A 26,289-nucleotide genomic window follows, 5' to 3' on the forward strand; every position below is an offset into this window, starting at 1 on the left:
AGGCGCAGGCAGGCACCAGAGCTGTAAGCTGGGTTACTAGGCAGGGTGAGCGGAGTTGAGGCTGTATTGATGTAAGGATGGAAGACAGAGGAAACCAGAGACTGCAAGGAAGCCTTTGCTTAGCTTGGAACCCAGGCTCCCTGGTCTTTTGCCACCATAAAAGGTGACCAACATATCCCAGTTTGCACAGGACTTTCTATTTTATTTTATTTTATTTTATTTTATTTTATTTTATTTTATTTTATTTTAATTTTATTATTTTTTAAAAAATTGTAATGTTTATTTTTAAGAGAGAGAGAGACAGACAGACAGAACATGAGCAGGAGAGGGGCAGAGAGAGAGGGAGACACAGAATCTGAAGCAGGCTCCAGGCTCTGAGCCATCAGCATGGAGCCCGATGTGGGGCTCAAACCCACGAACCATGAGATCATGACGTGAGCCGAAGTCAACGCTTAACTGACTGAGCCACCCAGGTGCCCCTTATTTTATTATTATTTTTTTTTAATGTTTGTTTGTTTTGAGAGAGAGAGAGAGAGAGAGAGAGAGAGAGAGAGAGAGAGAGGGAGGGAGGAGGCAAGTAGGGGAGGGGCAGAGAGAGAGGGTGAAAGAGAGAATCCCAAGCAGGCTCCACACTGTCAGCACAGAGCCCAATGCGGGGCTCGATCTCATGAATCGTGAGATCATGATCTGAGCCAAGATCAAGAGTCAGATGCTTAACCAACAAAGTCACCCAGGCACCCCAGGACTTTCTATGTTAAAACAGGAAGTCCCAACTCCCAGAAAATCCCCCAGTCCCAGAATATTAAATCATCCTGGTAAGTTGATCCCCCTTCTTTTCTCCCCAGGAAATGGTGAGTTTTATTTTATCTTTTCTAGGTAGAGGCTTGATTTGTTCCTGAATGTCCCAGGGTGGAGAAAGGGTAGGAGGAAGCACAGAATGTAGAGGTCTATTCCATGTAATCTTCTCCCTCATTCTCATCTCCACCATCAACAGAGACAGCAGCAACAGAGACAACAGAGACAGCAGAACTGAACTTGGAGGCCAGATTTTCTTCAAGTTTCTTTGGCTCAGGTGCAGATCCGGGAACTTGATCCATTTTGCAGTCTTTCCTATGTGACTCCTTCCAGTGGTCTTTCTTCCCTCATCTCCTGAACCACAGCTGGAGTCCCCACTTTGACCTTTCGGGACATTCACCCCACGTACTTCAAGTTCATCTTTCCATGGTGGTCTTTTCTCAGATGGTTGAGCAGGAACCCCCCCGCCCCCACCCCGGTAGGGGATCGGCGTCTGAGCTCTGAGATGGAGCAGGAGGGCTAGAACTTCACTGCACTCGAACATTCTGCTTCCAGAGGCTGTTCAGGTTTGGGAGGTTTCAAAGTTGGAGAGTGACAGTCTTCCTCTTGATTGTTTTCTAGAGACTTCTCATGCTCTGTTCTTTGCACATGTCTGCCAAATGGGGCTAAGTTCCCAGTCCATGATGACTCACTTCCTGTCTTCAACCGTTCCCCTTCTCGAGTTTCTTCACCTTGCCATCTTGGAATCTCTCCCAAGGCTGACATTCTAGTTTTGCTTCATCCAGCTGACATTTCTCTGTTCCTTCTCTCTCCTGCCCCTTCTGTAGCCACTCTTCTACTTCTCTAGCGCCTGTGTCGACAGGCTTTGCCATCCCATAGGCTGTTCAAATGGACTGTGCGCTGCTGGCAGAGGAATTAGCCTCCTTGGAAGTACCCCACGGCCGTTGACTCAGATTGTTGGGGGGACCTGTGTGCCTAAAGGCATCATGCTTATAACCATCCTGAGAGCAATAATCTCTGGAGCCCCATGACCCATCATCTCCTCTGTCATATCTGTTTTCATAGCGGTCCCTTCTTCCTCAGTGGATATCATCCCTATGGTGCCAACTACCAAATGCTCTTCTGTCCTGCCTATCCTGGAATCATAGCTTCCGTCACAGTCTCCGGTGCTTCCGTCGTCATAGTGATACAGTGATGCCAGCCCCTTATCAATCCATATCCTGGCGCGGGCCATGACGGTACCACATCCCAATGCCCATCACAATACTGGCCCGCATCATAACAGTCCTGACATTTGTCTCCAAAGCTATCATCACCTCTTCTAGGCAGATTGTCATCAAAGCTGTCTGTTGCAAGATGGGCCTTCCAGTGTGTACCTGTTTTGTCAGAATCCTGATTTCTGTCTCCACCCCAAAAATGGCCATTCCTGTTTTTAGCCTGTGTTTGAGCAGCAACATCCCCTCAGAGTCTCCTGTTACATAGAGACTGTTCATTTGAGGCTCAGGGCACTGAGCAAGGAATTCAAACTCAGGTTCTCAAACTTAGCATAACCCAAATCTCTGAACCTCTCTGGGTTGCTGGGTTCACATGGTAAAGGTACAGCAGCAGTGATATCGAATCCTCCAAAGAATTCCTTAATGGAGTCTTCTGTCACAGCACAGGGCAAGTTCCCTAGAAAAACAGTGCAGGTGGCGATTTGGGAAGATAGGCCTGCTTGATATTGGGTTCCTGAGCAGCCCTTGGAGCAGTGGGCAGATAGAATGGTCAATTGGAGGAATCCTACACATATGGTCATCATGACTGTGTCGAGTGGTTGAAATATCTCTTTCCGGGTTATCTGTCTCCTCAGCCCAGCCGACTGGTCTGGGGACATAGGTGCTTCCTCCACCAGTTCCCCATCTTCGGCCACAAAGTCTGTTAAGGAGACAGTCTTGGGGCGCCTGGGTGGCGCAGTTGGTTAAGCGTCCGACTTCAGCCAGGTCACGATCTCGCGGTCCGGGAGTTCGAGCCCCGCGTCAGGCTCTGGGCTGATGGCTCGGAGCCTGGAGCCTGTTTCCGATTCTGTGTCTCCCTCTCTCTCTGCCCCTCCCCCGTTCATGTTCTGTCTCTCTCTGTCCCAAGAATAAATAAACGTTGAAAAAAAAAATTTAAAAAAAAAAAAAAAAAGGAGACAGTCTTCCCCTTCTTACTCTTTTTTTGCTGGGGCTGTCACGTTGGGAGAGGGAGAGCGATTGGCCCATTTATGATTATGAAATGCCCCCCTTTCTTTTTTAGTAATCTTTCGTGCCTTAAACTTGTCATTACCATAGACTGGGAGAAAACACTTGCAAAAGATATACCTAAGAAATGACTGTTATCCAAAATATACAGGGGCGCCTGGGTGGCGCAGTCGGTTAAGCGTCCGACTTCAGCCAGGTCACGATCTCACGGTCCGTGAGTTCGAGCCCCGCGTCGGGCTCTGGGCTGATGGCTCAGAGCCTGGAGCCTGTTTCTGATTCTGTGTCTCCCTCTCTCTGACCCTCCCCCGTTCATGCTCTGTCTCTCTCTGTCCCAAAAAATAAATAAAACGTTGAAAAAAAAAATATACAGAGAACTCTTAAACTCGACAAAGAGAAAAAGAATAATCCAATACAAAAAATAGGCAAAAGACCTGAACAAACACCTCACTAAAGAAGATATACAGGGGCGCCTGGGTGGCTCGGGTGGCTGAGTATCCAACTTTGGCTCAGGTCATGATCTCACGGTTCATGGGTCGGAGCCTCGCATCGGCTCTCTGCTGTCAGTGTGGATCCTGCTTTCGGATCCTCCGTCCCCCTTCTCTCTGCACCTCCCACGCTTTTGCTCTCTCTCAAAAATAAATAAACATTAAAAAAAAAAAAAGAAGATATATAGATGTTGCAAAGTAAGCATATAAAAACGTGCTCAAATTATGTGTCATTAGGGAAACGCAAATTAAAACGAGATACCATTATATACCTATTAGAACAGCTAAAATCCAAAACAATGACAATACCAAATTCTGGCAAGGGTGAGGAAGCAGAACAGCAGAAACTCTAAATTGTTGCTGGTGGGAATATAAAACCACTTTGGACGACAGTTTGTTGGTTTCTTACAAAACTAAATAAACTCTTACCTTTTACCCAGTGGAGTTGAAAACTTATGCCCACACAAGAACTTGCACATGGATGTTAACAGCAGCTTTGTTAGTGATTGCCAAAACCTACATGCAACCAAGATGTCCTTCGGTAGGTGAACGGATAAATAAACTGTGGTCCATCCAGACAATGGAATATTATTCAGCACGAAAAAAGAAGCGAACTATTTATCGAACCATGAAATGACACGGAGGAAACAACAGCATGTAGGATATTAATCATAATTATTTTCATAGCTGATAGATTTTTTTGTTCAAATGCTAACCACTGTGTACGAATAATTGTAGGAGCTCTATATGTTTTCCTTCTCCAGAGATCATTTAACTTTCTCCTGGCAGAAAGAATAGGGGCAGGTCACCCTAATCCAATAAGGGTATCTAGTATTTTGACGCTACTTTTTTAAGGCAAGTTATTTCCACTTTATCTTTGTTTCCATCTGCAGACTGTCCAGAGTCTCTGCTGGCGGTGTTTTTCAGAGTTCCCACTTCTTGCTGGGCCTTGGCTTCTGTTTTTTGACTCCCTAAGCCTGATGAGACCATTTCACTTGTCAGCCTATTATCTCCTTCTTTCTGCTCAGGCTTTTGATACCTTACCTGCATGGTGCATGGCTAAGGAACCAGCAAATGCCTTGGTGGGAAAAGGGGGTGGAATATTAACTCACTTTTCAATAATTCTCTTTTCTCTGAAATCTGAGCCCTTCCAATCCTGGCTCTCTTGTTAGCCCTGAACTCCACGTTGTGTTCTGCCTTGAGACTCCTAAAAGCTCCCTAAGATGCGCCTCTCTGCTTGGGTCTAGGTCCTGCACTTTTTGCTTATAATTTCAGCAAATGTCTCAGGGGGGAATGATGGAGAATGTCACTCTGATCTCATATTTTCTTCCTTTCCTATGCTTAGCCCTTTGAGTCCTAGATGCCTTGGTTGCTTTCTGATACCTTCAAAGGTGTGTGTTTTTTTTTTTAATCTAATTTACCATCATTCTCAGTGAGAGATGTGGTCTAAAACCAGCTCTTAGATCAGAGCTGGAAGCATTTGACCAAATACTGATAGCTAAGATACAGTTTTTCAGTCTGGCCCACTCATAAAATTATATGTGGTATGAGGATTTGATTCTCCCATCATTTTTCTTTATTTGAACCATGTAGAACACTTGCTCTTAGAGGATACTATGTTTTTTTGGGTTTTATTTGACAGGAATGAATCATATATATATATATATGAAACTTACTTTTTCTCTGTTGCTTATAACAATTAAAATAGGATTACTTGGGGGCGCCTGGGTGGCGCAGTCGGTTAAGCGTCCAACTTCAGCCAGGTCACGATCTCGCGGTCCGTGAGTTCGAGCCCCGTGTCAGGCTCTGGGCTGATGGCTCAGAGCCTGGAGCCTGTTTCCGATTCTGTGTCTCCCTCTCTCTCTGCCCCACCCCCGTTCATGCTCTGTCTCTCTCTGTCCCAAAAATAAATAAACGTTGAAAAAAAATTTTTTTAAATAGGATTACTTGGTGCCAATTCAATAATCACAAATGCGGGTGCCTGGGTGGCTCAGGGGGTTAAGTGTCTGCCTCTTGAATTCAGCTCAGAGAGAATTCCAAACAGGCTCTGCACTGTCAGCATGGAGCCCAACGTGGGACTGGATCCCACGAACCATGAGATCATGACCTGAAGCCAAAGTCAAGAGTTCGATGCTTTACCGACTAAGCCATTCAGGCGCCCCTCCTTTTTCTCCTTAAGAGTTTAGCCTCTGAAAATCTGAGACTCACCTTTTTTTTAGAGGAAAGGCATGTATAACTGGACACTGGACATATATACACACACACAGCCCATATACATTTGCATGTGTGGGTATATACGTAGGGATTTGTTTCTGCGTTTATGTGCACATGCCTGCAGATCCCACTTTTGGAAAGATCTCCAAGGGGACCAGAAATGATCGTTTATATCTGTCCAGGACTGGACTGAACTGTGTAAATTCAGGAGCTGATAATTATCAGTTACTATCCCGCTGAAGCCTCAATGCATTTCTTTAGATTCAGTCACTCAGATAAGGGAACTCATGGTGGGTGTGGTAGAATAAAGCATGGTCACAAATCTTCTCTGCCTTGCGGTAGTAATACACATCTCCACTCTAGTGGTGGCCTCTTGGTATATGGCTATGCTGCTTCTCTGCCCTTAGACTTTGCACTTGGCAGTGTGGCATACTTTGGCTCCAGGGATGTTAGCAGACATATAAAAGCAGAGGTCTGAAATATACATGTGTGGTGTTCTTCTTTACTGCTAAGTAGCATTTCATCACAAGGCGGAACTGCAACTTGTTTATCCATTCACTAGTTGATAGACATTTTCAGTGTATCCAGTTTGGGAAATTAATGAGGAACCTGGCTAAACATTCACATAGAGGTCTTTGTGTGAACAAATGTTTTCATTTCTTTTGGGTAAAAACCTAGGAATGGACTGTTAAGTCTTTTGGTGAGTGTATGTCTAATTGTATAAAAAGTGGCCAAAGTGTTTCCAAAATAGTTCACCATTTTTGCCTTCAGACCAGCCACCATGAGGGTTCCAGTTCCTCTACACCATCACCAGCACTTGATACTTTTTTTCCAAATAGAATTTTTCCTAATAGATACGGAGTGATAACTACATTGTGTGTATTGCTTTGAAGCAATTGTTCATGCTAGATTCAGGCACAGATCTAATTGGTGACTCTCATGCACAGCACTTGTGGTAGATTGGATTTTTGCTCTCTGAAATCTTGTACCCATGCCCTTTGTCAGTGACTTTGCAGTTTCTCTCACAAGAGGCATATTTTCCTGCCTCCTTGATACTGGGCCTGGCCATATGCTTGCCTTAGCCAATGGAATGCAAGTGGAAGTGCCAGCACTGCAGTCCTATTTTTTGTTTTTGAAAGAGAGGTGCGGGGGGCGGGGGGGGGGGGAGAATGCAAGCAGGGGAGAAGGGCAGAGGGAGAGAGAGAGAGAATCCCACGCAGGCTCCATGCTCAGTGTGGAGCCTAATAATGTAGGACTCGATCCCATGACCCTGGGATTATAACCTGAGCTGAAATCAAGAGTTGTGTACTCAACCAACTAAGCCACCCATGTGCCCAACAGTACTGCAGTTCTGACTCCGGTTTTTTTTTTTTTTTTTAAGTTCACTTATTTATTTTGAGAGAGAGAAAGCATGAGTGGGGTTGGGGCAGAGAGAGAGAGAGAGAGAGAGAGAGAGAGAGAGAGAGAAAGAGAATTCTGACACAGCACAGAGCTTGAGGTGGATCTCAAACCCACAAACCCTGAGATCATGACCGGAGCCAAAATCAAGCATTGGACACTCAACGAACTGAGCCACCAAAGCGCCCCCTGACTCCAGTTTTAAGAGGCCCTGTAATGTCCACTCATCTTTCTTGTGCTTCTGCCATGGCCAGAAGAAAAATGTGTTCTGGCTCGATCAAACCCCCAGGTGAAGGGCATGAGTTCCATATGAGTATAAATGTTTCACAAGCACAAAATCAAAAGACACTCAAAATCATTAGCCATCAGGGAAATGCAAACCAAAAACACAATGAAATATCACAGCATACTCACAAGAAAAGCAAAAATTAAAAGACTGACAACATCAACTGTTGTTAAGGATATGGAACAACTTGGGAGTCTCGCATGCCACCGGTAGGAGTATAAAGTGAAACCACGGTGGAATAAGTTTGGCTTATTGGACATTTACATATCTTCTTTGCTTTTAAGTTTATTTATTTTGAGAGAGAGTGAGAGCGGGAGAGGAGCAGAGAGAAAGGGGGGGAGAGAATCCCAAGCAGACTCCGCATTGTCAGCACAGAGCCCGATGCTGGGTTAGATCTCAGGAATCGTGAGCAGAAACCAAGAGTCGGTCGCTTAACCAACTGAACCACCCAGGCAGCCCTGGACATTGACACATCTTCCCTAGTGAAATTGCTAGTCAAAGCATTTGCAAAGAGAAGAATTTATACGGGTAGGCACCCAACAGAGTTTGCCACACAGTGAACTATACAGTGCTATATCAGTTGACTATTGCCATAATAATGCTGTGTAAGAAACCATCCCAAAATGCAATGGCTTAAAACAAAAATTTATACTCTCACATCTTTCACTCGGGGATTGATTGATCTAGCCAGAGCACGAATACTGTTTGGCAGATTCTTATCAACTTCACATACATCAACGACATGAGCCAATATTCCATTTCTAGGCATTTACTAAAGAGAAATAAAAACTACACCTATGTACACAGAGACTTCTACATGCATGTTCATAGCAGTTTTATTTTCAGTAGCCCCAAATTGGAAATCTCCCAATGTTACAACAATATGCAATGGAATACTACTCAGCAATAAAAATGAATACGATGTTGCTACATGCAAGAACATGCCTGACTTTTAAATTTTTTTTTTTCAACGTTTATTTATTTTTGGGACAGAGAGAGACAGAGCATGAACGGGGGAGGGGCAGAGAGAGAGGGAGACACAGAATCGGAAACAGGCTCCAGGCTCTGAGCCATCAGCCCAGAGCCTGACGCGGGGCTCGAACCCACGGGCCGCGAGATCGTGACCTGGCTGAAGTCGGACGCTTAACCGACTGCGCCACCCAGGCGCCCCCATGCCTGACTTTTAAAACATCATGTTGAGTGAAAGAAGCCAGACACAAAAAGAGTATATACTGTACAATTACATTAAAAATTGTAGAAAGTCTACGGTGACAGAAGACAGATCATTGATTACCTGCAGCCTGGGGTGGAAGAAGGACCCTGTGAGGAGACACGAGGAAGTTCTCAGGCAAGGTGGGAATGTTCGGTTATCTTGACTGGCATATACACCTGTTGAAACTTACCCAAGTAGGCACTTTCCATAAGTACACATATTATACTTGGATGAAGTGGGTTACCAATTCTCTCCTTAATCCTCACTAGCAGAACCCCAGTTTTGTTCAGAGTGCCAGTAGGATTCCTTTGTGGCTGCAGATGACGATTTGACATGGTCCTGGCCTGGGAAAGGTAAGCAGAAGTCCCTCAGTGGGGCTTTTAGGAAAGCTCTGGACAGAGGGCAAATTCAGGCAGCACCAGATACAGGCTTCTCTGCTAACAGACTGAGCCTCGGATTCTAAATCGCTGGCCTGCCTTGCTCACCTTCTGGACCATGCTCAGTTTTAGAATGTCAATTCTAAACTGGGCAACCCCAGGCTACGATACTTAAGCACACCAGCTTCCTTTCGTGGCTCAGACTTAGTGATCAGCTATCCTTCCTGGTCCCAAATATTCTTACACTTCCCTGAGGAACTCACACTTACAGGCCAAGGTTCCCAGGCAGCTACCATGACTCTCCCCCAACTGGCAGCTATTCTCTTCCCTCCTTCAAGTGATTTTCCTAGTCAGCTGACCATGACTCATGATCATGACTCTTCTTTTTCCAAAATGGAAATATTTCCATGGGTTTTTTTTTTTTTTTTTCTGAGTATAAAGCTTGACCCTCCTTCCTGGCATTTTCCACCACTGTGCTCTTCTGTCTGTGCCTTTTCATCTTGGCACTTATCTTGTTTTCATCATATAAATGTATGTGTGATTATTAAAATAGTGGCTGTCCCCCTAACCAGATAAATGTTAAGCTTCAGAAGGGCAGGGACCATGCCTATTTTGCTCACACCCTTACTCCCATGGTACTCCCTGAATAGTAATGAAGAAGTGAAGGTACAAAACTTCCACATCAATTGCGGGTGGCGAGCAGACTCCTAACACATTAGCTTGGATTACTGTTCATGCCATGATCATTTTTTGAAAAAGTTAAAAAACCATGAAGGTAAGGTTCACTAACATATATACACTAGCTAATTTCAAATGGGCCATTACAAGTAGTCAACGATCATTTTTCATCTCAAGTTAATTTTTTCACACCTTCCTCACTTTGGCAAGAGATTTTATTTCCTGTTTTGTTGAGTAAACCATGGTCAGCTAGTTTGAACTCTCTCATCTATTTTCTTTTTCAAAGTAAGTTATTCTTTAGGGGTATTTCTTCACCTTTCACCATGGAAGGCATACCTTTGCTTCGCCTGATACTCTGGGATTTCCTTAATGACTCCCTTCTATCTACAGCAACTACAATCTCTTCCTGTCCATTTGTCTCTTTCCCTTCTATTGAATGAATTCATTCATTCATTCAATAAATATTTTTTAAACATTTACTAAACAACTTGCATTGTTTTAGGCTCTATTTAGGAATATATCAAAGAGCAAATCCTCATTAGAACTTACAGAGAAGTGGAAGGAGACAGATGATAAGCAAAACAGATATATCAATGATAGTCCTGGGGTGCCTGGGTGGCTCAGTCAGTTAAGTGTCCAACTCTTTGTTCCCACTCAGGTCATGATCTCTCAGTTTCATGAGTTCGAGCCCCACATCGGGCTCTGTGCTGATGGCATGAAGCCTGCTTGGGATTCTCTCTCTCCCTCTCTCTCTCTGCCTTTCAACCACCCATGCTGTCTCTGTCTCTCTCAAAAATAAATAAACTTAAAAAAAGATGACAGTATTTAAGGTCTAAGGAGAGAAATAAATCAGGGGAGGAGTTTAGGAAGTGACCTGTGGGAGGGGTTTCAATATTTAAAAGGGTGGTCCAGAGAGGCTTCACTGGGAAGGTAACAGAGCCTTGAAAGAAGTGAAGGAACAAGTCTTTTGAGCATCCGAGTGTTAGGGGCTGAAGTGTGTACCTTCCCCCATTTCCAAATTCCTATGATGCCCTTGCCCCCAGTACCTCTGAACGTAACTGTATTTGGAGATACGGCCTTTAATGAGGTGATTCAGATAAAATGAGGCCTAATGAGGGTCATAACCTGGCCTGTGGGGCAGGAAAACCAGTGAAAAGTGTTTTACACAGGAAACACTGAGTTACTGGGTTAAATACAAATGATGAGATGAAGACAGAGTTGTCCTTTTAAGTTAGCAATGATGGCTTCAGTGAGAGCAGTTTTGGTGGACTTGAGCTTGAAAGCCTGACTGCAGTGTGTTTGGGAGGAAGAGAAGAATTGAAGACAAGATGTTTAGAACGCTGGAGAGTTCTGCTGTATTGAAGAGCAAGGAAGTGTGGCAGGAGGTGGAAGAGGAAGTGGGGCTTTTTGTTTGTTTTGCTTTAGGACGGAAGAAATTAGAGAATGTTTGTATGCCAATATTTTTCAAAAAAACTTCAGAGTTTTGATGAGGCAATAGCCTCCCAGCTACAGCCTCCCAGCTACCTTCCTCATCTTTGATGTTATTCTTTTGAATACACTGCTGATGGACGCATCTTACCGTTTCAATCTGCTCAAAAATTTTCAGGGTCTCTTTAACTGCCGTATGAAAGGGTCCATCGCCTGAGATGAACATTCAAATTTTCTCCAGTTTGACCTTTTGCAGTCTTATCTTTCTTCGTCAGAGCCCTATAAACGAGGTACAAAGCATGCCAGACCAGGGTCAGAAGGCTTGGATTAAAGTCATCGTTTCGCAAGTAGTAGGTGTGTGACTTTAGACAAATTAGTCGCCGCATAGGGCCTGGACTACTTCTCCTTTATAACAAGGAAGGGGGCGTGTCAGGGAGACTGGATCCTCTATAGGCCGGCATCTCTAGCAGGCAGTATTTCTCAGCACCATCACGACCACAAGCAGGATACTCTGCTGAGCCCGTCCTGCCCCTTCCACTTCTGGGGACCACACGTCTTGTACCGCCACTCATTTTCCCTACTTCGCTTTTGCTTTTCCAAACAGACCAGGCTTTAGAAGAGCCACAGTGGCAGCTCCTTTAAGGTCGGCCGCCTCCCGGCCACCAGGGACTCGCTTCCCACTCTTCCTTTCACTTGGGACCATCCTCTCCACAGTCAGAATCCGCCACGTATTAAGTGCCGCTTCCAACCAATCAAGAAGAAGTTATCTCAGACCTTTGAGGAGCATCCACTTCTACCAATGATCTTCAAGTCTGCTCTAGCGCCTCATTTTGAGGGGCAAGGCCAACCACAGCGATGGCCAATCTGCTCCGGGGAAATGTATTCCGGGTACCGAGGGGCCTACCAATCAGGTAAGAAAATTGCGGGAAGGGCCGTTTCTCATTGGTAACCGCGTCCGGGAGGGGGCCGGGCGCCGGAAGACGGCAATACGATTTGATTGGTAGGCGTGATGTTGACATCCGGGAAAAGCCCACCTTCTCCAACAGGACAAACCTAGGTCTCCAGAGTGGCGGTGGCCGCAGCCAATCAGAGAAGAGACGCGCCGAAAGTTTGTTCAATGGGCGATGACTGAGGGAGGTTGTCACTCGGGTGGCGGTGGCGGAGGCCGGGCTAAGACGTGGCCGGGCCAGCTCCACTCGGCAGCCCAGACGGTCGGGGAGGCGGCGGGGTCCCTAGCGCGTCCTGGTCCTGGTCAGGGGCTTTTAGCACCGGGAGAAGCAGGCGCCGGCGGCTGCACCTCCATGTCCCCGCGCGGGGTGGGACGCTGATGGAGCGCGCCACCCGCCCGGGGCCGCTCGTGCGGGCGCTGCTGCTGCTGCTGCAGCTGCTGCTGGGGCTCGCGGCTGGCACGGTGGCCGCAGGGCGCGCCCCCGACCTCCCCGCGCCGAAGGTGGAGGCGGCGTTCGGCCTGGGCGCCGCGGCCGCTCCCACTTCAGCAGCGCGGGTGCCGGCTGCGGGGGCCGTGGCTGCGGCCGAGGTGACGGTGGAGGACGCCGAAGCAGTGCCGGCGGCCGCGGTCGAGCAGGAGCCGCGGGAGCCGGAGCCCGACGACGAGGCCGAGCTACAGCCGCGAGGCAGGTGAGCGGCGCGGGCTGAGCGCCCTGGCCGGCGACCCGGGAGTCCACTTGTTTACGCATGCGCTTCGCGGAGGCTGTGGGGTCCGTGGTTCCCCCCTCCGCAGTGGCCTCTAGCACACGGAGACGTGCGGTGACCCGGGGGGGAGGGGTGAGCGCAGAGCCACGTTCCCATCCCCCCGGCCAGCGACTGGCCTCTCCCCCGTCCTCGCTTGCGGGCAAATGCAGCATCCTCGAAGGTGTCTGGGGGATGCTCAGGGAATGGAGCGCAAAGGTGGGAAAGAAACAGCACTCTCCCTCTTTCATTGTTTTCGAACTTGATTCCTGTTGCAGGGACTCCTTCCCCTTTTTTGTCTTCTGTGGATCACCCCAGTATCCCTGCTGGGGTGATAGCTGTTCGGGGAAAGGACTTTACAAAGAGGTTTCTGTAATTCCCTTTAAACACACCCCTGTAGTGGCTGGCCCTTGGACCAGGGGGTGAGGTTAATGTTGCTCTAATTGAGATCTGCGGAACATCTGCATCAGATCACCTGGGATGCTGCTTAACTGTACAGATTTTTAGGCCCCACCCCAGTTGTGCCAAATTAGACTTTCTTGGGCTAAGAACCTGGAATCTGCAGGTTTAACAAGCACTCCAGGCAACTCTTGCACGCACCAAAGTTTAAGAGCTGTGGGTAGGTCTTGAATTTTGGCAGTTCTTTGATATTTAGAGGGTTTAAGAGATGTAAACATTTAAGATATGGTTGTCTTGGTTGATTTGCTTAGCCTCCTTAAAAATGTTACATTAGGGGCGCCTGGGTGGCGCAGTCGGTTAAGCGTCCGACTTCAGCCAGGTCACGATCTCGCGGTCCGGGAGTTCGAGCCCCGCGTCGGGCTCTGGGCTGATGGCTCAGAGCCTGGAGCCTGTTTCCGATTCTGTGTCTCCCTCTCTCTCTGCCCCTCGCCCGTTCATGCTCTGTCTCTCTCTGTCCCAAAAATAAATAAACGTTGAAAAAAAATTAAAAAAAAATGTTACATTAGGCTACATCTTTTTAAACACTTTTCAAAGACTGGACACAAATGTAAGACATTTTAATAGTAACGTATTTTGCAGGCAGCTAATGTCAGCACAAGTGGGGGAAAAAGTGATGTCCCCTCTAACAAACCGAGTGATAGAAGGAGCATTAGGTAAATTAAACCAGAGAGGGCAAGGAACTGTATTAGAAAGTATTGTGAGCTTGTAATATAGCAATTACTAGATCCTAACAAGTTAGATTTCATTTTCAGTTAAATATCAGAACCTCAATCTATACGCCTGGGATAGTACCACAATTTTCTGGGCATTATTGGAACATTTGTATGTAGATTTTTTTCCTTTTAAATAGCAAACATTTGACAAAATTTTCATAGATTTTGCTAATTAACTTTCCCGGAAGAGTGTTTTTGTTTTCCTTAAGCTTCTGAGGCATCTGGTCAAAGTAAGTTACATGAAGTAAAGTAGATGTTTCATTTTTCTTAGGTACAGGTCCACTGCAGCAGGTGCTTACTGGCACTGACAGCCCCCAGGATGCCCTGGGGTTAACAGAGGTCAGAGGCAGATAGTCCTTGTCTTCCAGGAGGTGTGTGTCGTCTAGCAGTGAGGATTAGATGAGGAGACCCGTAATGACATTACAGAACAGAAGGAGTGCCCCGAGTGTCCCACGGTTTTTGTGATGTTCAGTGGGTGGAGTTTTGGGGGTGAAGTAGGTAAAAAGCTCAGAAAAGGCCATGGCAGAGTGAATTGGTTTGTGAAATGTGAGTTGGATCATGGTGAACAAACACTGGACTTGAGGAAACAGGAAAAGGCACAGAAGCTGGAAAAGATGTTTAGGGAACATTTTTGTCTGTATATCTCTGTGTGTGTGTGTCCTGTGTGTATGAGGGAGATACAGACATGCACATATGATGTGTGCTGGGTGGAGAGTTGTGGAAGATGAGGCTAGAACAATAGGTTGGGACCAGATTGTGTATGTAGAGTCTAACACTAGTAACGTCGTCATGCCCTGGGAGCATGCTGGAAATACGAATCAGGCACCATCCGGATCCACTGAAGGAGGATCTGGGTTTTGACATGATCGGCATATGGTTCCCATGCACATTACAGTTGGAGAAGTGTGTAGAGTATCTTGAATGCCAGGTCTGTTTAAGTTTGTTGTTAAGTGGATATAGAACAGAGGGGAGAGATTTGAGAGATTTGAGACAGAATCTTGGTTCCTGGCAAATGAATTGATTTCCTCCTCCCTGGGCACCCCTGTCCACAGACTGAGTTGAGACGGGGTGGTCAGAAGATGGGGGTACACGTGGGGAAGTGGGGAAATTGAGGAGAGCAGGGAAGAAAAGGTAAGGGGCATGGTGTTGGGGCATGGTGACTTGGAGGTACAGGCAGGCCACCCAGAAGGAGTAATTTGGGAAGCAGCTAAAAATGATGGCCTGTAGTTGGAGAGAAATCAGAGTACAGAGTTGAAGCTGTAAGAAAGAGGAGGCTCATGATAGACCTCAAGACATGCCTTACATCTGGGGCACCTGAGTGGCTCAGTTGGTTATGGGTCCAACCTCAGCTCAGGTCATGATCTCACAGTTTGTGAGTTCAAGCCCCACGTCGGGCCCTATGTTGACAGGTCAGAGTCTGGAGCCTGCTTCGGAATCTGTGTCTCCCTCTTTGTCTCTGCCCCTCCCTCTGCTTGCTCGCTCTCTCTCTCTCTCTCTCTCTCAAATAAATAAACATTGAAAAAAAATGCCTTATATTTTAGAGAAGATGAGCCAGCAGAGGAGACAAATCCCATGCGTTGGGTTGGAGGTGTAGGGTGAGGACTGAGAAGAATGAGGGATTTGGTGGTAAGCACGCGTAAAGAATTTAAGTCAAGCAACAGAGTGCTCAGATTGCAAGATGGTAAGGATTCATCTATGGTGTTCAGCCCCACTCCCTCCTTCCTGCACTGCTCAGCTTGACCTCAGGCAAGTTCTAGGAGTGGTTATCCACTTAGAGGAGGGAACCTGTAGAGACAGGTTGGAGGAGAAAGGAATAGAGCAGGAGATGGAAGTCGTTGGAGAGGATCTACTTGGCAAACAGGAGGACCACTTCTTTCTCAGACACAAGGAGAGTGAAAATAGAGGAGTTTTGCCTGGCAGAGAGTAAGTGATCTTGGGCAAACAGAATCTTCTAGGAAGAGATAGGCCCGTGGTTAGGGGTCTTCCTGGTAGCTTGAGATAGTGTGGAAAGTTGGAGAAGCCTTGGATAAGTAAATTGATAGAGCCAACAAAAGAGACATATGCCAGGTTTATAAAACTTCTTCCTAAGTGCTCTTTAAAAAAGTGAAAAACCAGACAATATCGGCGTTGCATAATAATAGACCAATATCCTGTTTATTTAAAGGAGGAGGAACAGAGTTGAATTAACCAAGCGTTTATTACAAACAGCTGTGAAGAAGAAGTATGGTACTTGCAAACTGTTTTAAAAAGAGGGAGGTGGGGAATTAAGGTTGTTATTTTTGCTTGTTGTCTTTTGATGCCCAAGAAGCAATATGAGACCCACAGGTTCATTTTTTTTCTCTTGGTGGCGTTTTCATTGGTTTTATCCAAACTGCTTACTCTACATCTCAAGAGCATGTAGATGAGTAAATAAACTTTTTTTTTCTTTAAAAAGTAGCCAAAACATTTTTAATGTTTTATTTATTTTTTGATAGAGCCTAAGCAGGGGAGGGGCAGGGAGAGAGGGGGACAGAGGATCCAAAGCAAGCTCTAAGCTGACAGGCTGACAGCAGTGAGCCCAGTGGGGGGTTCAAACTCACAAACTGCAAGATCATGACCTGAGCCGAAGTCCCGAAGTCAGATGCTCAACCCACTGAGCCACCCAGGCGCCCTGAGGATACTCTTCTTTATTTGAACTCAGAAGCCTTTACACACTGAGGCATTTTGCAGAAAGGGCCTGGGTTTTCATCAGCTGCTGTGAGCTGTGACTCCAGCATGCTTCTTCTTTTCCTAAATACTGCCTGGGAACTTCATCTGTTTTTTTTTCCCCCTTTTTGTAAGAGAGGAGCTGCTGCTGGACATTTTTACTACAAAATATTATAAAATACAAAGAGGAGAACTTGTAGGTTACAGAACTAAATGTAAGGGGGGGGGAATTAATTTTATTTTTTTATATTTTACCCTTTTCCATTTGTAAGTGGCCATTTTGATTAAAAACGGCTCCTAGAACAAAGCAGAAAGAGCGTGTCCAAAAATGTTCTAATCTCATAGAGAAAGGATATCCGGTACTCATGTTGTCTATAACATTGAAAACTTAAATGGTATTCTTTAAGGTTTAGCTGATGTGGCAAAGCTATGACGTATAGCAGGTGATTTTTGACATCGTTTGTTTTCATTTGGGGCAGGGCTAGTCCTGTGGTATTTTTAAATAAAGGAGGTTTGATTTGAAGATTTACTTAGTAGGTGAGGACCAAGAAGTACGGTCTAATTAGTACTAGTTTGTGTTTGGACAAGAACCTATGCTTTCTTGAATAAGAGCATATGTTTAGGTGAAGATTCCTGGCTACATTAAAGCAGATGTAACCAAATTGCATTTTTATTTATTTACTTATTTATTTTTAATGTTTATTTATTTTTGAGAGAGAGAGAAAGAAAGAGAGAGTGTGAGTGGGGAAGGGGCAGAAAGAGAGCGGGAAACACAGAATCCGGAGCAGGCTCCAGGCTCTGAGCTGTTAGCACAGAGCCCGATGCGGGGCTCGAACTCACAAACTGAGATCATGACCTAAGCCAAAGTCGGACGCTTAACTGACTGAGCCACCCAGGTGCCCCTTTGTTTTTTTGTTTTTTTTTTTAAATTGTTTTTAATGTTTATTTATTTTTGAGAGAGAGACAGACAGACAGACAGAGCGTGAGTGGGGAAGGGGCAGAAAGAGAGAGCCAAATTGCATCTTTAATTTTGTAGAGTTTTTTTCCCCTCTCCCTTCCCTCAAAGAAAGGAAATGTGCAATTTAAAAATGCAGTTGTTAATGTAGAAACTATTCACTCAATATAATGTTCTCCTGTCACCTGCTTCTCTTTCGCATGGGAAATGTCTACAGGTAGTAAGCCTCCTTTAAAATTATTGTATGAAAGAATTTAGCATCTACTTACCAGACTCTGATAAACTTAATTGTAAATAGGCAGGTATTCTGGGTGTCTGAAGTCAAAGCAAACGGTTTTTCAAAATTGGATATTCATTACGGCGTAAGGTCATTTCTGCTCAGTTGAGGGCAAATCAGAGCAATAACAGGATAGACGGCATCTTGATGAAATTTCTGGAATGAGTAAAAGCTGCACATTATAGTAATATAGTAGTTGCTATTTATGAAAACTTATCGTTAACAGAACGATAGAGTTTAAAAACCTAAATTCATGCTTCTGTCCAAAACCTCTTGTTTGGTGCATGACCTTACGCAAGTCACATCTTTCTCAGCTTCTGTTTTGTGTTTCTATAATAGTGGCTGCCCTGCGAAGATGTTTCATTCAACAAACATTGCATTTCATGTAGGGGCCAGGCACTGTTAGGGCCCACGGGTGGATGCATGGGCAGCTCAGCTTGCCTGTAAGCCCCAGCTGTGACAGGGGGATCATTGTGTTGAAGAATTAACTACACTAGAATGGATAGTGAGCGATATAAGAGTAGTTGGAGAATAAAGCCAATGGGGATATCGAGTGTGTGAGTCCTTGAATGTGAAGTGTCAAGGCCGCTCTAGGCTGCAAAGCCCAGAGCAGTGATTCCCAAGCCAGGGCTCCTGGATCTCCAAGGCAAAAGTGGAGATCCATGAAATTATCAGTATTTTTAAATAACTAAATGGAAAGTGGATATCCAGTGAGGAGAAGCCTAATTAAACAGTCAGGTTTCTTGGCTTTGAACTAGAATTGTATCAAACTTAAGATAGTAATCTTAGCTATGACTTTTAACAAATGTTCAGTATTTTGTAATTTTTCTTTTTAACGTTTATTTATTTTTGAGACAGAGAGAGACAGAGCATGAACGGGGGAGGGGCAGAGAGAGAGGGAGACACAGAATCGGAAGCAGGCTCCAGGCTCTGAGCCATCAGCCCAGAGCCCGACATGGGGCTCGAACTCACGGACCGCGAGATCGTGACCTGAGCTGAAGTCGGATGCTCAACTGACTGAGCCACCCAGGCGCCCCAAGAAATGTTCAGTATTTTGGTTGGTACTTAAGTATTTCCTCTACAAATGGGGGAGTTTCTTAGAAATGATGTTTATTGTGCAAATGAAATCATTTAAGATGCAAGATAAAGAATAAAAGGGAACTTTGTTGAAAAGTTTAGAAACCTGCGTACGCGTGCGTGTGTGTGAGTGCATGCACGTGGCAGTGGGATGGGGGTTATGCCTGATTATGAAAGGCTGTATGTGCTATACCAAGCAGTGTGGCCTTTATTTGGTGAGCACAGGGAGCTTCAGGACTTTATCAGATCTCTATAATAGAAACAAAACTGTTGGAACTGCACAGGGGAGAGAGACCTGAGTCAGGAAAATATGTCAGAAAGGCTTTTGAAGGTGTTCTGATGACAAGTGAGAATCGGTTCTGGGACAAAGGCATCGGTAATGAAGAAGAAGAAGACGATTTAAAAGCTTCAGAAATAGAATCAATAGTACCTGACTGTTGTCTAAATGTAGAACGTGAGGGAGAAGGTAGACATGATGTCTCATGTAAGTGTTAAGTGACAAGGCAAATGGAAAAGGATGTGGGAGAGAAGATTCATCTGAACACTTTGTGGCGATAACGGGTGCGCCCTGCTGGAAATGGAACTAGAGCAGGTAGAGAGACGGTGGATGGTAAATACCATATAGGTTTGGGAGCCGTCATGTTCCACGTGAAGTCAAAGCCATGGGCATTGGCTAAAGCTAGAACTCCATGGCCTGCTTGCTGGAGATTGGGAGCACCAGGAATGATGGGGTGAAGGGAAGTGGCCTTGTGGAAGCCAGGGAAAGAGAAGGTCCAGAATCAAGACCCGGCCTTCAGCTGCTGCTGCAGGACAGACTTGATGAGAAGAATGGGTCTGGCATTAGGAGGAGATTGTTGAAAACCTCTCTTAAGAGTACCTTCCAAGTGGGACGCCTGGGTGGCTTAGTCGGTTGAGCATCCGACTTTGGCTCAGGTCATGATATCACGGTTCGTGAGTTCGAGCCCTGCGTCGGGCTCTGTGCTGACAGCTCAGGGCCTGGAGCCTGCTTCAGAGCCTGCTTCAGATTCTGTGTCTCCCTCTTTCTCTGCTCCTCCCCTGCTCACACTCTGTCTCTCTCTCTCAAAAAGAAATAAAGATAAAAAAAAAAAAAAAAAAAAAAAAGAGTGGCTTCCGAGGATTGGGTGATGCATAAGAGAACAGTGCTCACTGTTGAATCCTCCAAACAAATGCCTTTGTAAACTAAAGCAAGGTGTAAGTGAGGGATAGAAGTTTCAAAGAATTAATTGACAGAGTTGATCAATAGACCTTCTTCATCCATGTCATAGATTAGTTTTTTATGCTAAGGAAATAGCCCTTTGAGAGAAGTCAGTGTTTGCCAAACTGGCCTTGTAGCAAGACTCAACCTGGGGTGCTTGTCAAGCTATAGCTCCCAAGCCCTCTGGGGATGGGACCCATGAATGTTTAATGGCTTTTAACAAGCACCCCCAGATTATTTTTATGATCACGCAAGTCTGAGTTATTCTGAACTGGTGAAATAGCTGTATCTTACCTGTGAAAAAGCAAGTGGAATGAAGCTGAGAGCAGAAGAGCAGAGCCATGGGGATGTGCACAAAGCTCCCATTCCTAAAAAGAAGAAGAAGAAAAAGCTCCAGTTCTTTCCACAGGAAATGCTGCGTCTGCAGTTCCCTTCAATTCTTGAATAAGTTAAGGGGTTATCATTCTTGTTCATAGAAACCTGAAAGTAGCACGAGTGAATTGTGGGGAGATAAAATGGCTTTATATTCTCCCTATTTGGGGAGGATATTCATTTTGCAGCTCTGATTGATGTTTGTTCTAAATGCTTACTCCTGTTCTCTGATTATCGTGTGTTCAGCATTATCTGTCTACTGGATGCTTTTCTCAATCGATAGTATATGGATGAGCATCTCTCTCTTAGAATGTGATTAGATACAATAGTCCAAAGGATAGCATCTTTTTTTTGCCCCGTAACGCTGCTCAATTTCAGCCACAGCAGAAGGGATACTTGCTTCCAGAGACATGCTTGGGAAGGAGCCCATAGTTAATGTTATGGCTAGCAGGTTGCAGACGAGCGAATGAAGGACTTTGTGTGTGTTGACACTTAACAGAGTGGGTAGGGGATTTACTGTTATTTCTATCAAGCAGGTTAAAATAATTAGGGGTACTGCATTCACATAGAAGAAACAGATTACATTAAATATCAAAAGGCAGTTAAGAAAGTGATATACTTATTTGTTCCTGCCAACAGGTTTGTAGTTCTTCTAATTATTGCCCAAATTTACACTTCTTCTTTGGATTCAGTATATAATCTGAAAATATCTTGTTTTAAAAAAAAAAAAACAGAATCAGGGCGCCTGGGTGGCTCAGTCAGTTAAGTGTCTGACTTAGTTCAGGCCATGATCTCGCCATTCCCAAGTTCGAGCCCCACGTCCGGCTCTGTGCTGACAGCTCAGAGCCTGGAACCTGTTTTGGATTCTGTGTCTCCCTCTCTCTCTCCCCCTCCCCTGCTCCATCTCCATCTCTCTCTCTCTCTCCCTCTCTCTCTCAAAAATAAACAAAAAAATTAAAAAAATTTTTAAAAACAGAATCTTTGACTCAGTTAAAATGCACCTCATATGATAGGTTTTCAGTGAAAGAACAGTTAGATGTTAAACTCCAAGTGACTTCTTAAAGTGTATTTTTATATCCACCTAAGATACACATATGCATATTTTATTGTTGGGTTTTTCTTTGTTTTGAAGATGAGACCTAGAATTTTACCATTCTTCTCTATATACCTCTAGCCCAAATACCTACATACTCAAAAAATAAAGGTTTTTGTTGCTGTTGTTGTTAAAGTAGAATGTCAGGGGTGATAAACAATGTTGGTTCTGAACTTTAAAAATAGTGTCTGAAGTGTTCCAGTGGTCTCCTTAATTTTTCATGGGTTAACACTGTTTGCTTATACTAAGTTTTGTTTAGAGTGGCTTTCATTCCGCTATTTATTTGTGTTTAATGATTACTGAACAGAATTAGGCATTTCTACAATGGCACTAGGAACGAGGTAACTTGGCTGTGAACCTTGGAATGCTGGCTTAATGATAGATTCTCTTGCTTTTATTTGTAAATTGGCACATCTAAGGTATGGATTTTTTATACCCTTTATTATAAAATAATATTCTTCCTCGTAGTATCCATCTCTCCCCCAGTTCCCAACAGATCTCTTTCAAAAGCAGGGTAATGTGTGGGGAGGGGAGTTAAGTTGTTTTCTTTCTTTTGGTTAGTTATCTAAAGTCACTAGCGTTCGTAATGCAGCAAAAATCTTTATTTTCATAAATTAGATTATGAGTTACCATTTGGAAAATTCAAAATGAGAATTAGTGTATAGTTTGGGAAATAAATTAACAATTTTATTTATTCACTTGATACATTTATTCATTTGATAAACAATTGAGTGCTTTGAAAGGTTTCCAACGAGTTTATTGAACTCTTTTGTCATGGTCAACTGCTAGCTTCACTTTGATTTTGTATGCTTTGTACTTCAAGTGAAATAGAAAAGAAGAAGTTTGTATTTATAGTCCTAAAGTGGAACATAACTATCTGTAGGTGGAATTTGCATGGCCTTTGAAGCAGACAAACATACCTAACAAATTCCTAAAACAAGTATACAACACAGTCTTTCATTCGACAAATATTTATTGAAGACCAGTTCTGGATCTGGGAGTGTATGTTCCAGACAGAAGGAACAGTAGCTGCAAAGGCCCTGAGGGAAAATCAGGATGAGTTTGAGGAATCGGGGTAGTCATTCTGGGGGTACCGATTTTGGATGTGCGAACTTTGAGAAGCCTGTAAGACCACCTGAATCTGGCAGGCAGTTAGACATGTAAGTCCAGAGTTCAGGGACAGATACAAACTTGGGAATTGCCAGCATATAGACGGTATTTTAAGCTATGAGGCTGGATGAGACCATCAGATGAAGTACATGGGAGTAGAGAACACTTTAAGAGCTAGAAGAGATGAGAAAGAACCAGAACGCGAAACCAAGGAAGAGTAGCGTACAACTAAGAAAAAAAATCAGATCTTAGAAGCTGCATGAAGAGTGCGTTTCACGAAGGGCAAGGAGAAGGCACTGGTCGGGTGCTGCTAGGGGGTCAAGTGAACGGAGACCTGACCATGGGGTTTTTCAGTATGAAGGTTTTTAATGACCCCAACAAGAATCTTTGAAGTGGAGCGGCAGAGGCAAAATGTTGATTAGGAATAATTTAAGACAGAAAAAGGGGAGAGGATTTGGAGAGAGAATATAGAAGAACTCTTTCAAGGAGTTTTGTTCCAGAGGCAGGCAAGGAGTGGATGGAAGCTAGAGAGGTGAAAGGGTTCATTTTGTTTAACTGGTTTCATTTTTAAGTTGGGGGAAATAATACCAGGTTTGAATGCTGACAAGGATGCTCTGGTAGAGGGGGAATGACTGGTGTAAGAGCAAGACAGGAGATGTGAGGACTGGCAAATAGAGATCTGTTTTCTAAACAGAAACGTCGGTAGTGGGTGGAACCATGAATGAACAGTTCACCTGCAGTGATAGCAGGGTAGGTAGAATTCTTGGGTCCCTTGCTGATAAACTGAGAGATGTGATGGTGGGATTTCTTTTGATTATATCTGTCCCCGAGATGCCTGAGCTTAGAAGAGCTAGTGTTAGAAGTTGAGGAGAAATGACATTGTCAACCTAGGACAGTGGGTGAGCATACAGACCAGAGTAGTGTGCTGTGATGGCAGAGCATCATTAATAGCCCCTTCCACGTTGGTGGTCGTGATTAAAGTGAGCCCAGTCAGCATGATTATGTTTTTCTTTGGCCACATTCAACTGCACGGAAGCGAGTGAGAAAATGCAAAACGTTGGATTTAACGAGGGTCGAAGTTCTGCCAGTAAAGTGTGACAGGCGAGAGGGGACAGGGAGTAGAGGTGGGGGGAGCTAGGAAGCTAGGAAGTGCTTAAAATGAAGGACTATGGAATTTACACTGGGTAAGAAAGAGGTGAGGGCATAATGGTAGTGAAGCTCAAGGTCAAAGTGACAGGATCCCTGGTGGGGTCAGAGATTTGTGGGAATCGGGGAAGTAGAGGAAATAAGCGGGAAAGAGGGGTTGGTGGCAGAGAATGGAATGCTTGAAATTTCAGTGGGGCAGGGGAGATGCGGTGATTGGTAATGCCAAGGGCTAGGGTCTCACCTTGGCAGTGGTTGAGGCAAGGTAAACGGATAATGAAAACCCAAAGAACGTGTTAACAGTGACAGTTAAACCAGGAGCTGAAATCCTCAAAGAGTGAGGCTAGTGGCCCAAGGGTCAGTGGACAATTACTAGGAGGGGTAATGGGTGGGGGGCAGTCTGATCCTGAGGAGTTTTCGAGAGGAGAGAAATAGTGTGGAGATGGCAATGAGGCGCAAGGAGTGCGCCTACCCTGTCACGAGGCCCAAGGGTCAAGGGTTTTGGAAAAAAGAATTCTCTTTGCTCCGGAAACAATGTCCTCAGGAAGAGCTGGCTTCCTACTCCAGCAAGAAGGCAAGTGAATATTCAGGGAGAACTGTGTTTCGGGGTTAAGGCTTTCAGGGCTCAGGGAAGGGAAAAAGACAGCAGAACCGGGAACGTTGAGTTCCATGTGGGGATTACAGCGTGGGGGACGAGGGGTGACCTGGGAGTCTGGAGCTCTTCACAAGGGATAGAAACAGATAGAGGACCTACTGCAGGGAGCCTGGTGGGCTTTAGACAGATAGTAGTAGCAAGACTGTGTTTGTGAGGAGGTGGACCCTCCTCCCCCAGGCCTTGAGACGGCCCGGTGTTCTTTCCAGTGTATGCAGTCAGTGCCCAATATCGTACACATCTTTTAAACTTTGTCTTATTATTTTTTTACATTTATAGATCATTAGTGATTATCAGCACTTTAGATGGGCGAATTGCTGCCTTGGATCCTGAGAATCGTGGTAAAAAACAGTGGGATTTGGACGTGGGATCCGGCTCCTTGGTTTCATCCAGCCTCAGCAAACCAGAGGTAAGGATTTTCTATTACATATTGATTGGAAACAGTTAATGATGATTGCTGACACTTGTAGTCTGTATTTGCTTAGAGAGCTGGGGCTCAGGGCCTAATGGCCTGGGTGTGAGGTCTACCTGCCTTTTGCGAGCTGTGTCCCCTTGGGGCAATTACCTAACTTTGCTGTTCCTCAGTTCCCCTCCTGTAAAATGAGTGGGTAATGTCTTCTGCTTCTTAGGATTGTTTTGAACATTAAAGGAGTTAATCATATAAATGAGTAACTGAGAATACTGTCTGCTGTATCACTATAGCTCTTTATCTGAGCTATAACATGATCACCGTTTCTTCCGCCTTATTATTGTCACAAGGTGCCTAGGAATAATAACAAATAAAAGTATCTTAACTGCATCTTAATAGTTAGAAATACATGCGGCAAAATCCCATAAATTATTCCCTACATTTTCCCTCAAGTATATACGCTAATGGTAAGCACGACATTTTCTTTGAATGTAATTTTAGACAAATTTGATTACTTGCAAAAACAAAAAAAGAAACCGTGCTTCTGAAACTCTTATGGCACATGACTCCAAGACTTGAGCAGGCAACACAGCTCCGCAGAGCTTCAGTGTCCTCATCAGTAAGTGAGGACACCGCTTACTTTGATGAGGTTGGGTGCGGTGCAGGTTAAATGAGGGAAATTTCTTTTTCTCACCTTTCGTCTTGACTCTGATAGATTAAGTCTCTGTCCTTTTCTAGAGCTTTATTCTCTTGTTTAAGTCATTTAAAATAAGCCCCTCTCTTGAGTTGTGACTGCCAACACGGAAGCAGTCACCTCTGTTTTCCAGAATACTCTCAAGCTTCCTATCTTACCAGGCTGCTCCTCTGGGACACTCCCTGTGGGTGTTCTTTTTTCTCTTTCGTCACCAACTTTTCCCTTTCAAAAAGCTTTCCAGTTGGTATCAAATTTGGAAAGGACAAAACCTAACATGAGGGGCTTAAGAATGACCTGATTAGTGTTGATGGAATTTTCTGATGAAAAAACTGCTACCAGTGACCCAGCTACACTCTAATAAACCCAGCCTGGATTCCTTCCTGGAACACCCAGGCAGGTGCTTTGGGAAATTGCCCCGCCTCCACATTTGTGTGTGCCGAGCCCTCACTGGGTTTTCATAGTGCTTACCATTTATCAGATGGTACAGTGTGCTGAAAAAAATCTGAGAATACTGAACTTCTGTTGTATTGTGAATTATTAATATAAATAGCAATTTTATTATAAATTACAATAATGTGAATCAGGTATAATATTCAAGTGAATTACTACTCAAGCGAAACATTCATTGATTTGTGTTCTGCTGGGATTATGC

General features: G+C 44.7%; 1 protein-coding gene and 1 pseudogene across 2 annotated transcripts in view; one reads left to right on the plus strand and one right to left on the minus strand.

The window, feature by feature from the left end:
* Positions 1 to 712: 712 nt before the first annotated feature.
* LOC121044533 (eukaryotic translation initiation factor 4B-like) lies at positions 713 to 11,796 on the minus strand (annotated as a pseudogene).
* Positions 11,797 to 12,213: 417 nt separating this feature from the next.
* The window catches only part of EIF2AK3 (eukaryotic translation initiation factor 2 alpha kinase 3), a 69,200-nt gene continuing 55,124 nt past the window's right edge, over positions 12,214 to 26,289 (plus strand). For both annotated transcript variants that reach the window (XM_040496803.1, XM_040496804.1), the window contains exons 1-2: positions 12,214 to 12,731; positions 24,814 to 24,943. In XM_040496803.1, the coding sequence (XP_040352737.1) occupies positions 12,421 to 12,731; positions 24,814 to 24,943 (441 nt within the window). In that variant the 5' untranslated portion in view covers positions 12,214 to 12,420. The remainder of the gene's footprint in view (positions 12,732 to 24,813; positions 24,944 to 26,289) is intronic.

This window comes from Herpailurus yagouaroundi, unplaced genomic scaffold (genome assembly GCF_014898765.1).
Source record: "Herpailurus yagouaroundi ecotype Mexico unplaced genomic scaffold, PumYag 188, whole genome shotgun sequence".
Lineage (NCBI taxonomy): Eukaryota > Metazoa > Chordata > Mammalia > Carnivora > Felidae > Herpailurus > Herpailurus yagouaroundi.